Genomic DNA, 12,430 nt, shown 5'->3' on the forward strand with positions numbered 1-12,430 from the left:
AATGTATTCAGGAGAAACGCTTTTAAGTTCTACCAACAAAATTTGAAAGCCAAAATTTCTAAATCAGATTTCTACGTAGCTCTTGAAGCTTCCGAATTTCTTACATATTCACTTGGTAGTCTGGTTTACGATGCGATGATATGATCACCACTGGGTATATACTACAAAACGATCCCTTTGTCCATTTTGATGCATATAAACTAGGGTTTTGCCAAACCTTTTTGCCATTCTTTTTGCCAAACCCAAGTGCAAAAAGGCTCTTAAGGTGCTATCATCAGCATTAGAAGAGATAGAAGAGAGTGGAAACGGAAAGAAGAATGTTACGACTGAGCTAAAAGATCTAAGAACCAAAGGTAAAACAGTTATCTTCATTGAAAGGTTTTCAGTTTGATGATATAATCATATGAATTGAATTGATGCAACAGACACATTTTTTTGTATCATATATCTTTATTTCTTGTCATCACTTTGGCTAAGTCGAAAAGAACTAAATCTCAGAGCTTTATCATGGGAAGGACCTAAAGCGTTGATTATATCAAATCAACTACATGCAGGCTTCAAGGTCCTCGAGCTCCATTGTCGGCTTTGTAGTTGTTTACTTGCCGAATGTTCCGGATTTCTCCAACTGGAATTCTGAAAAAGAAATCACCGGTAAGTGTTTCATTCAAAGGAAGTATTATATGGATTGCTGGTAATGCTAATACCCCCCTCACATGTAGCGAAAATCGATCGGACGACGAGTCTGCGAGCTCTAAATTACGAGGAGGCATCACCCTGACGGGAAGAGGGGGAACTCTGCCATTTCTTCGTGGGCAGCAGGGTCATACCTCCTCGTAATTAATAGCAGACTCGTCATCTGATCGATTTTCACTACATGTGAGGGGGTTTTACCACAGTACAGTTTAAGACCTCACCATCAAGGTCAATTTTGCCTCCATCCAGCTTCTCCTCTTCCTCCATCAGAGACTCCCTTTTCTCCACCAGCTCCTCCAGCTCCTCCATCACCAGATCCAGAGCTGCATCTTCCTCAGCCTCCTCCACTTCTCTCTCTATCTCATCTAGAGTCTCATGGAGAATCTCCACTTTCTTCTCAAAGTCATCTCCTGTAGTATAGCCAGATTAAAGGAGCCAAGTATCAAGATGATGAAATGCACCAAGATAGGCTGGAGAGATTGTAGGTGTTTTCTGAATGAGGGACTATGCTCTCTAGTTCAACATAGGATAGTATCATGGCCATAGTACAATTCTGATAAGTTACCGGTGTACCACCATGTAACTGTTCCTCATGTAAAATTGCACCTGATTTAACGATATTGCTAACGTAATAATGCAAGCAAACTTAGCTTTAAAATCGAGCTCCGCCCAACCGTGTCGCCAAGAACGCTTGTTAGAGAACCTTTCCTTGCAAGCGAACGGTGATTTTGGGGTAGAAAGAATCATATTTTTTTTAATCATTTCTTGATCCTTGCTCACACATTTGTGTACTATATATGTTAGTGTCTGTCTGGTAACTCACAAATGACTGGATGGATTGTCTTGATATTTAGTCTTCATAAGACCTCAAAATGATTAGATTTAGGGCACCTAGCAGCTTGTTGCGATACTGAAACGGAACGTCCGGTTTTGATACGTCATGTTTTAGAAATACGATGTTTCTGATTTGTGAGTGATAGATAGCCTCTACCAGGCTCCGTGGATCGGTGGTCTAAAAGTAGAAATTGGAAAAATAGAGTCAATAGTACGCTTGGGGAGTAGGCCGATCAAGGAGTATAAGTTCCTCACCACGAAGGTGGCTACTAGTATCTGGTAGATAGCTCTTGGGAGGCAGAGTAAGTCGTGTAGATTTGGGCCCACCGGGTTTGTTTCCAACAATAACGTTAACATTACTCAAAATAAGAGTGACGGATCTTAACAATGTTTGGTTCAAATGATAGTGATGATATTGCACTCGTGTGCTGTTAGGTTATTAGGCTCTTGATTGTCAATGAAACGTCCTAGCTACATACAGTACCTTCAAATGCTGCCCTTTTAACAATGCCCGACGATCTCCTCCTCCTTGCGCAACTTGCAACACGACGGCGGCACTGAGTGTTAGACAGCGGCAGGCTGGCCAGCACCAACATCACAGCCATAAGCAGAACAACTCTCATGCTGTTACTTGGTGGTGAAACAGTAATAGAGTAATTAAGGAAGGGCACTGGGAGGGGGGCGATTTTTATAGCAGAATGTTTTATGAAGAGAAAATTCGTTTGGAGAAAATTAGGCCAAACGAATTTTCCTAATATACTGTTTGGAGACATAGTATGGTAACGTTAGCAGTATCGTGAGCTGTACTCAATGTCTTACATTTTTACCCTATCCAGCTTTGTCATTTCAGAAACCCATTGTCATTGCAACATGAAAAATGATGATTCTTACCGGATTATTTTGTAGATTGTTGCCAGTAAGATTTTAAGAAAAGCCATCAAGTTTGGTTGTCCTAGCACTAGTCGCAGTTATACGATGTCAAAGTTGGTACCATCACTTTTAGCCCCCCTCCCCCAGTCTGGATAGATACCAGATGCGTCATTATTTACTGACCAACTGCCGCAACAAGAAGCTATTGTAGGCTAATATGGAACTTGTTTGATTGAAATCATGTGTATGCCCTTACCTTGAAGAGGTGACGATCAGATTCGAATGTAAGAATATGGGTGAGAACTCGTTCAGACTTCGTTCTTAGAGTTTATACAAGCCTGTGGTCTCTCCTCAGCGGGCTCCCAGTCTATGTCAGGCTTTCGGGGATCATTATCTGTCGTTAAAAAGATAAACATCTTGTGGAGCAAGTTTTGCAATGTTCTCAATTGTCCTTCAGTGACACTCGGTGCATAGCTATGAAATGAGAGGGACTACAACATACAAACCTAAAACAGCTTATTTATTAAATGATTAAAGTTTCTCAACGGTCTCCACTGTGCTTCAGTGACACCAGTTGTCCTTGGTGAGGTAAATACAGGGGCGAACTATACCCTGACAACTTAAAAAAAACAACCTTTCTTTACCAAATCCCACACATGACATATGAAAACATCTGTTGGGCACAACATGATATGCATGAATAAGTACGTATTTTGTTTATACCATGGACTGGTGATGGAGTAGGGTTCAAACTCCACCCAGAATCCAGAAGCTAATCAAGCAGATGTGAAAGAGTGAATTGACGCATGCTTTTGGTGATATTATTCATGCGTCAACACCTCAAAGGTGCCCCAGACCAAAAGTGACCGCAATGACCCTGGTTACGGAAAGAAACAGAGGTACAGTGGAAGTCGCTTATTTGCACACCCAATTTGCCGGCAAATCCCGTGCAATTGTCCGGCGTGTGCGATAATGCGAAGTTACCCAGTTGGACCGCACCGCCACGGGATTTTTGGATTTCGTGCAATTGACCGAAGTGTGCGTTTATCCGACGTGCAATTAACTGGCTTCCACTGTATTAAGGACATGCAAAATGAAAACCAAGCAGTGTAAAACGCGATGTAATTTCAACGTCGGAGACAGCGTAATGAGTCGGACACGGAGAAGGAGCAACAGTGAGGCAGGAGGGAGACGTAATCTGGCCTCTTTGGAAATAAAATTTCTTGTAGTTTCTTAACTAATGGGCACATCTAAGTGTTGCTGCTTGTCTGTTGACCTTGAAATGTTATAAGATTTGCCCCCACTAGCGGTTGCCAATAAAACTGCATTCGTTTGTTATTACATTATACATTACATTATGAAACAGTTTACTGCATTTGTTTGTTATTACATTATACATACTATGACATAAAGTTAAAAGTCGTTTTCTTACGTAAGTAAGCTTTGGACAATTCCCCTCCCCAGGGATGGCATATTTTCCGCGTTTCAGGAAAGAAGTCAAAACGCAATCTTAGCATTATTTTCTTCATTTATGCTTAGTCATTATAGACTTGGCGGAGGTACGTGTTCTCGGTACTCTACTTATTCATGAATGGTGTGGTATGCGGGACTTATTTGCTTTGTCCATAGCAAACACGGAGTCTGAAGATTATGATTTCCATTTCGGCTTCTATGCGACACACCTTAGTTGACTGACCTCCTATGGCAACGACCCCCAACATTACGGGCTGCACCATTCAAACGGTAGAGGTATGCTCTATTTCTTTTTCCGACACAATTTGAAAACAAACTAGTCCATCATGGATAGGCTGATTATAACAGAATAGAGACTGGACCTTACAGAATCATTGCTGTATAGGGGATGTCGGTGTATTGTATTTTTTTAAACTCATGCTCTTTTTTCACTGAATGGAACAATCCGATGACCTCTATTCTCTTGGGTCATCTAATACCTGGACGCCAGGTGTTACTTCCGTGTTACCATGTCTTGGAAAAAAAACACTACCGTACCGCATTTTCGGTTGATTTCTCTTCATTTTGACAACTAATCTTAAAAGTTATATCCTTGCTGATTTGTGACGAGTTTTGGCGATCCATTGCCACCAGGTAGAAGCGATCATATTCGATAGGTAGGTGATAAGACTGATAGTGCGTTCTGCTTCTACTAGACTGTATGCAGTTGTGTATCATCACCACCATGGGCTGCGGTACCAGTCAGTCATTACATCACAGCCAAAACAAGTCCAAGAAACGGCTACAACAGAGCACGAGAGCCACGGGAACAGACTCCCGGCGAGAGGCCCAACTCCTCGCCGCCCATCCCGAAGTGAAAGAAGCCATGACAGAGGCAACGAAAGCTGTCGAGTACATGCGAGCACACAAAAACGACGAGGGACAAATCGAAGATATCGTTGATTTGTTAGATAAATCTATCTGGTCTCACTACCTTGAACTAGAGACCAGGACGCAACGGATGCTTCTCGGAAATCACCTAGCCAAAATAGGAGGGGCAACGGTCTTCACTGAGTACATCCGCTTCTTGAAAGGGTTGGGATACTTTTCGAAAAAGCTATGGAGAAACGATGTGGTTTGGATTTGTACGGATTTTGTGAGACAGTCGGTGGTCAACTGCACTGACAGTAGTCCGAAGTTCGGGTACGAAGTGGTCAAGGCTGGACTGGCCGAAGTTGTACTTGACGACTTGGATACTTTCGGAAAAAAGGTGGGACCAGTACTGTATAAAGAGTTGAATAAAAGTACCAGTGAAGTTCAAGAATAGAAGAACTTGATGTTATACTCTTGTTGCCCTGTATGTGAAAATTTGTGTATTTTGTGTGCGTGGATCTTATACAAGTAGAAATTAGATAAGACGCATCGCCTACTGTCTATTACATTCTAATGCTAGTAGTAAACAAAAGATACAACAGTTAAATAAGAACGTATATATAGTAGCACAACAGTCTTAAAACAGCTTCACATGTACGTATCTGTGATGATCTACAATGTATTTGTAGCATTACATATATATATCGGTTTGACTTTGAATCCCTACATGTTACTTCATTAGCACAAAATGCAGGAGTAACTTAACTTTGCGATCTTACTTAAGCTGTTAAAATGGAATCTAACTCCCAAGTGCAATGCTATGTTATTCTCAATGCCGACAGGACGACAACTACTCCAAAGTGTTGGTCTCCTCTGCGGTTCACATCATCTACAACTGCTCTCGGGTGGTGGAAAACTACGAGTTGCTCAACGACCTGAACGCCGTGCCACGACTCTTACCGTTTCTCGAACATGAAGACCCGCAGATACAGACTATTATCGCTCTTACACTGGCTTACATTACCGGTATGCACGTCCAAGTTCAGCTTTTGACACGTATCAATCAGAATATACATAGAATGTCGGCGTGTTTGTTTGTATGTCCTCGTGTGTGTCCAGTTGTTTGAATAAGACAGCCTGCAAGATCAGAAAATAAGGTAGAAGGTGTACTAAGTATTAGGATCTTTGGAGAGTTGGAAGTTGGTGGTTTGGTTTTGGCCCAGTGTTGTAGACAGGCAAGATGATCTGGCATTTCAACATGGTTGCGTGATGACGATGTTCAAAGTCAATGATATGAGTGATTTTTCTTAATCTGGAAGTGGGATTAATGCGTAAAATCCTTTTTGCCTCTGTGTACAGAGTCTTTGTTTTCGGTACGTGTTCGTAGTTATGATATCTAATAAAGACATTATGGAGTTTACAAGTCAAGAAGTCACGATGGCGCTGTTGTGCAGAGAGCAATCTGTTAATGTTGATTACGAAGAGCTGATTAAGTTGTCTCTTTTCCTTGGTTACAGATAAGGAGAACAAACAGCTTGTCATGTCCGAGGAAACTCAGAGAAAAGTCGTCTCCTACATTCTGAGACGTTTTAGAGAAGCTGTCAACGTGCCAAACTGGAGAAGTGACGGGTTCTCCGCCTTAGAACTGGCCTCGGGCATAGCGCAGCTGGCGACAAACGACACAGAAGAAGATGCCAACAAGGTTTGTCTGAATACACAAACAATATACACATAAACGATGTAGAATGTTTAACAGCCAGGTGGAGGCGACGATCTTTTATACCATTGTTCTGCAAAGAAGATTTAGACGTAACTCTCGTCAAGAATGGCAGTGCCGTATTTGCTGATGGCAGGGCGGTCTCAATATATACATTATATATTTGTTATCAGGTCATCTGTGCTAGTACATAACATTATGGAAAACTAGTGAACGCTCTTCTTACACAAATATAAATACCACTCACCAGATTTTCGACCAGTTATCTAGTCTTTATCTGGAGAACTGTGGGCCAGGGTCATTACGCGTCACTTCCCGGAAGTGTGACGTAGCGCCGGGTCAAAGGTGGTTGCAAGTTGGTATCGCCCTTCGTCTGTCGTTAATTTTTTGTTGTTCTTGTTCTCTTCGGCAGCTCGTGCTAGTTCAGGAAGGTGTCGTGCCTCTTCTTGTCAAGTTGATGCAAACCAGCGACGAAGAGGAGCAGCTACAAGCCGTGGGGGCGATCTGGCAGCTCTCGTTCCACGAAGACAACAGGAAGAAGATTCTGGAAGAACCTGGGTTGGTAGAAAAGCTGAAGAACTTGAAGGATTCTCCATATGAAGAGATTTCGGACTCGGCAGCCGGAGCACTTTTTGTGCTGACCGGGAAAGGTATGTTTATGCTTTCTAGCTTTGTGTTTGGGGCATGGTAGGCCTTAAACATAGAAATATCAATTGATATCCTAGCTTCTCTTCTTGCCATTCATCTCGCGGTAACATCGGTGACTACATTGACACACGAATAGCATAGTAACTAGAAGTAAAACATTGGGACAGACTGCAACTGTACGTTGAAATTATTCCCATTAGATAGTAAGAATTGGGATTGACACCATTGAAAAAGTAACATAAACAAACGACACTTTTTAACACTCTCCGTACGTCAAGGGCATTCAAATTACTTATACATGTATTGTTCAAACCAAATGGAACTTCCAGGAAAGGACCAGCCCGAACAGGACATAGAGGAAGATGGCGACACACGCCGCAGACAGCGACACGTGATGATCAGTTACAACTGGGATCACAAGAAAATAGCAGTAAAAGTAAGCTGTTCATTTTTCACTTTGCTACAATCTGTGGTTTATTAGTAGTCTATAGCAACTGAGGATCGGGTTATAAACAACAAATGACATTGCCTTTGGCCTTTACATCCAGAAACACAGAAGCCAAAGTTCTAACAGGTACATTATACAGATCTATACATGTTTGACGTCTCGTCAACCAACGCAAGTTATGATTATTCTCTCTTATACTGTCACTTTTTTCTCCTCGAATGGTGAAAAATTGAATGTGCACTATTCTAGTGACGGCTAGGCGACATTCTCTATACCAGGCATACAAACAGAGCACATATATAATTGATTCAATGTACAAACACAATTGTTTCTTTGTCGAATACCAAAACATCTCACGCTCCATACAGATCTCCAAGCAGCTGAGAAGTGCAGGGTACCGAGTGTGGATAGACGAGACCCACATGAGAGGGTCCATCCTGGAGGCCATGGGAGAGGCAGTCAGTAACGCAGCGGTGGTTCTGGTCTGTGTCTCCCGACAGTACTTCCTCAGCAAGAGTTGCCGAGCAGGTCGGTGACTTCAAACCTTTTCCAAGCTTAGTCAATGATTTTAATCATTTAATGAATCTTATTGAGAGAAGTTAACTAGCTTGCTAGTTAAATTGCAATGTATTTTCCAGCTAAAGCAGCACAAAGTCTGATAGATGTAAGAAGGCCTACATCACTTCCTAAAGTCTCTACATGCTAATTTGGTCCAAGAAATTTTCATATATGCTGTGCAATTATTTGTCAGTGTACGGTCCATCTATTTGGCGTATTAATTTCACGAGTTATAATTATCATGATTATAGCCTCTTAAAAACCATGACAAAAGTCCTTACTTGAGCATTGTTTAGATATCTTGGCTTCATATACCTTGCATTTTTCCTAGCTAAGCCTAAGGTATCTGGTCTTATTCATCGTTTGTAATATTATGTGCAACGCATGTACAAGTGTTAAGAGATGGTGTCGTCTGACTGTATCTTAACAGAGGGGAACGCTTGCCACGTGACCAACACGCCTGTCATCCCCATCAAAGTGGAGAAGACGTACAGCCCAGACGGCTGGCTGGCTGTGCTGGTCGGAGCGGGGCTGTACTTCGACTTCAGCGATCCAAAAGGCGTCAAGGCTGCTATGAAGGGTCTCATGAAAGAAATAGGTAAATATGAATGAACAATTCTTACACATTCGTTTCGGTGACCGTTATTATTGCCCTGCATGAGGAAAGTGACAGACGGGCACCAAACATCGGCTCATGTAAAAACATAAAAGGTTGCTTTGTAATTAATAACGATAGTGACACTCAAATTTAGCCCCACCTGATTGTATAGAGATTTTTTCTTATTATACTATATTGTTTAATTAGTAGAATTGTAAGATGTATTCTGTATTCTTTCTCTTTTTTGTTGTAGTTTATAGTTGACCATACAAAAGTTACTGTACTTTGTGTCGTGTGAAGAAAGCTTGTGTAAATGCTAAATGTGTGTACATGTATACGTCGTTATACTGATCGGTAGTTTGTTTTACCGTCTGTATTGAGTGTGGGTGAGTGAGTGAGTGAGTGAGTGAGTGAGTGAGTGAGTGAGTGAGTGAGTGGGTGAGTGAGTGAGTGAGTGAGTGAGTGAGTGAATGAGTGAGAGTGAGTGAGTGAGTTTTAAATTCACGTTATGCATGAAAAAAAGCGTTTGAAATCAATTGCCGGCATAGCTGAACCTTCATTACTGGTTATATTTTCTATTGTAGGTTCCCGAGGTAAAGCCGATGGACATCATGATGATGATGATGATGATGAAGAAGGCGATGAAGCTTCTGAACCTGATCTGCGGAACTGGACAAAAGCCGATGTTGACAAATGGATGACTGAATTTGACCTTGAAAAGTGAGTTCATTTTTCATTTTCGAACCAGTAGAAATTAATACAACCTTGCCTGGAGGCTATTCGTTTGAAACCACAAATATGAAGATTTTATATTAATATACATATACATATATGTTGCTTAATTAGTGGTGGGTTAATATCAATGAAAGTGGGTCATCAACGTTATTATCAAGTAAACATGATCATACACAAAACTGACGTATAAGTTAGACAGGTTCTGTAAAACATATTTGAAACAACGCTTTTATCTATCTGGAGTGCTCAGGAGTGATGCATATGGTGTAATAATGACTTGTTGGTATTATAATAGCAGAATGAGTCCTCTCATTAGTTGACTTGTCCTGGCAATATCATATTTACTATCAATGTCATCTGCAGGGACATCCGCGGGGTAGCTGACATAACCGGTGCACAGCTGGCGTTTCTGCGCTCACTGAAGGAACAGGTACGTGGTCAGAGTTCTTACTCGCAATACTGTAACTTTACAGAGAGCAGAGAGTTAATGCTGTGAGGTTCATCCAAGTCGAAATAGCAGACATCTGAAATATGTCCTGTATGGCGATCACCTTATTTTCAATCAACGTGGCAACGATAAACCAATACTGATCTTACTGTATCAGTCACAAAGGATAAATAACGTTTTGAATGGATGTGTAAAATTGAAATAACTTATTGAACAAAACAGAACAATGTGGCCATTTTCGTTAACTTTTAGATCACTTTCTTTAGGCTCCAGAGTTCTTCTACCAGTACCTGCTGAACCACATGGGAATAACCGGCCTGGAACAACTGACAAAATTCACACACGCTTTGGACAACGCACACTGACTATGTACAGTGTACATCGCCGAGAAAATTGTAGCAATGGAACTACACACGCAGCCACAAATCTTCATTGTGCCAAAATATAGGCATCAAGGCACCTCTAGGCAAAGACTGTCTTTTGCAGTAGCGTGTGTCTTTTCGGGGAGGGCACTGATTCGTGATTTTCAGTACGGGCTAAGGTTTTCCATGCTTGGAAAGGGATGTGGTAAACTTCCCGGCAGAGAGAACCTCAGCCCATACTGAAATTCGCGAAGCAACGCTCCCTAAAAAAACGCTGCTGCTACCAAAGTCTGTGATAGAGGCTAGCCTTAGTCCAACACCAAGCTTCTGCTATATCTTCTAGCATTCAAATAGCAATTATGCTGTGGAATTCACTTCCATAGGAACTCTCGGGCTTGGAACCTTAAATACATTAACACTCAAACACTCAGCATATTTATCTTATCCTCTTATTGTATCAATATCTGATGTAATGCGCAAATGATAATGCGGATGGCAATATTAGAGTGACTTAGAGGTGAAACGGATAAACGATGTGGCGTTGTAACTGTTGTTGATTTGTTGACCTAGATCTATTTGACATTTTGAATCATTGATTCCCTGTAAACAATTGTTGGATTCTTTGTTGTATGAGCCTCCCATCATCGCTAAACGATTGTAACACCAAGCTTGTGTGAAAGCTTTTTTCTACTTTGGCAATTATGTCTTATTCTGGAAACACTTCCTATTACATCTTGAACGTATAGGAAATATTATCACATTTTGTAACCCCATGTGTGCTTCGTAATGGCCGACCCTGTAAGCCTGTCACATATTCGTATGTGCACGTCGTTTGACAGACTGCGGAGTGTTTGTAAAAACTGGGAACTTTGACAGCAAAAGTGGAAAACTACAGATATATCTCAAGATATGTTTATTGCCTGTTGTTGTATCTTATACTATCTTTTCGTCACTTTCTGCTCTAATAAATCTATTTTTTAAAAGAATTTCGGTACTGTACAGGGTCTTCATTTGGTAATGAGGTGTCTTAAACCCTAGGCTGCACCATTTCTGACTGGTGAATAGAATACGTTTTCTTTTATGTTTATGTGTGTACTATGTAGGTTTCAATTTGGCTTCCTCATGCATTATTGAGTGACTTTATTTTGTGGGGTTTCGAAGGTATCCAAAGTGGTATTTGTCCATTTTTTTATCACAAAGCCTTTCGTGGAGAAAGATGAAGCTGGTATCTAGGTCGAAATGTGTAAATACTGTGCGACGGATGCAGTGGAAGATGAAATACATTTTATATGTAACTGCCCTCATTACGAGGATGAAAGAAACAATCTTTTTGACACAATCAAAACAATATTTCCAACCTTTCACCAGCTAGTAGACCTCAAAAAAACTACATTCCTGTTAAAATCACAGAACCCACTAATCATTAAAAACGTGGGACTTTTCATCAGCCACTGCCTCCAAAGAAGAAGTCAAACCTCCCAGTAAAGAATGTAGAATCATAAGATAGCTGTATAGAATAGGCACTTGTTACGTTGTACTGTCTGTACCCTTGCAATTAGCCTACAGGCATGAATTTGCAAATTAATAAATAAGTAGATATTAACTGTCAGGCAGGGTCCCGTGAAACCCGAGCCCTGGGATTTTTTGCCCAACAAAAGTCAGTGTGACCCGTCTAGACATCCCATTGTTGCTGCTATCAGTAAAGGAAATCTGGCGATAAAACCATTCCAAACATACACTCAAAAAAGAGTGATTCTTCAACTAGGCCGTGCACAACAGTTGTGACAAATATGTTAACAGCATTTCTTTGTAAAGCTATCTTCGTGGTAAGAGTGCTTAATTGAATGGATATATATCCATGCCGCAGGTACAAAGGAAAAACGGTTCTGCAAGAGACATGTTATATCCTGTAATATTGGCGAGAGAAAAAAACAGCATACGTTTTCAGAGAGTTGAATAGGCGCCATTTCATCATTTCAAAGACATCGCACTACAGCCTTAAATCTATAGTGAATGCTATTTCTATCTAATAGTATGCAATGTGGTTTGTACTTTGAAAAGTCGCGTGGTGTTTCAAAGACATTTAAATCCAGTACCCGTCTTTTATGAATTATCACTTTATATTGTGAGGTGTTAGGCATTTATTCCTTTGCTAGTCTTCTGTTCTGAGTGGTACGGACGGTGTCGAGAGGAT

At 41.0% G+C, this 12,430-nt stretch overlaps 2 protein-coding genes across 3 annotated transcripts; one reads left to right on the top strand and one right to left on the bottom strand.

Moving 5' to 3' along the window:
- Positions 1-437: 437 nt before the first annotated feature.
- LOC118431124 lies at positions 438-2,792 on the bottom strand. 2 transcript variants are annotated; one of them, XM_035842241.1, is made up of 4 exons: positions 2,654-2,792; positions 2,012-2,157; positions 915-1,103; positions 438-633 (listed from the first exon to the last, which is right to left on the bottom strand). In XM_035842241.1, exons 2-4 carry the CDS (start codon positions 2,148-2,150, stop codon positions 596-598), a joined length of 366 nt encoding a protein of 121 aa, XP_035698134.1. In that variant the 5' UTR covers positions 2,151-2,157; positions 2,654-2,792; the 3' UTR covers positions 438-595. The 2 variants fall into 2 exon arrangements, with proteins under 2 accessions (XP_035698134.1, XP_035698135.1); XM_035842242.1 differs by having other exon boundaries at positions 2,012-2,151; positions 2,654-2,786.
- Positions 2,793-4,346: 1,554 nt separating this feature from the next.
- LOC118431104 lies at positions 4,347-11,212 on the top strand. The gene is made up of 10 exons (XM_035842217.1): positions 4,347-5,119; positions 5,565-5,748; positions 6,240-6,424; positions 6,852-7,089; positions 7,417-7,523; positions 7,904-8,063; positions 8,524-8,691; positions 9,276-9,411; positions 9,790-9,856; positions 10,141-11,212. Exons 1-10 carry the CDS (start codon positions 4,571-4,573, stop codon positions 10,237-10,239), a joined length of 1,893 nt encoding a protein of 630 aa, XP_035698110.1. The 5' UTR covers positions 4,347-4,570; the 3' UTR covers positions 10,240-11,212.
- Positions 11,213-12,430: the final 1,218 nt, after the last annotated feature.

The sequence above is a fragment of the Branchiostoma floridae genome, chromosome 14 (assembly GCF_000003815.2).
Source record: "Branchiostoma floridae strain S238N-H82 chromosome 14, Bfl_VNyyK, whole genome shotgun sequence".
Lineage (NCBI taxonomy): Eukaryota > Metazoa > Chordata > Leptocardii > Amphioxiformes > Branchiostomatidae > Branchiostoma > Branchiostoma floridae.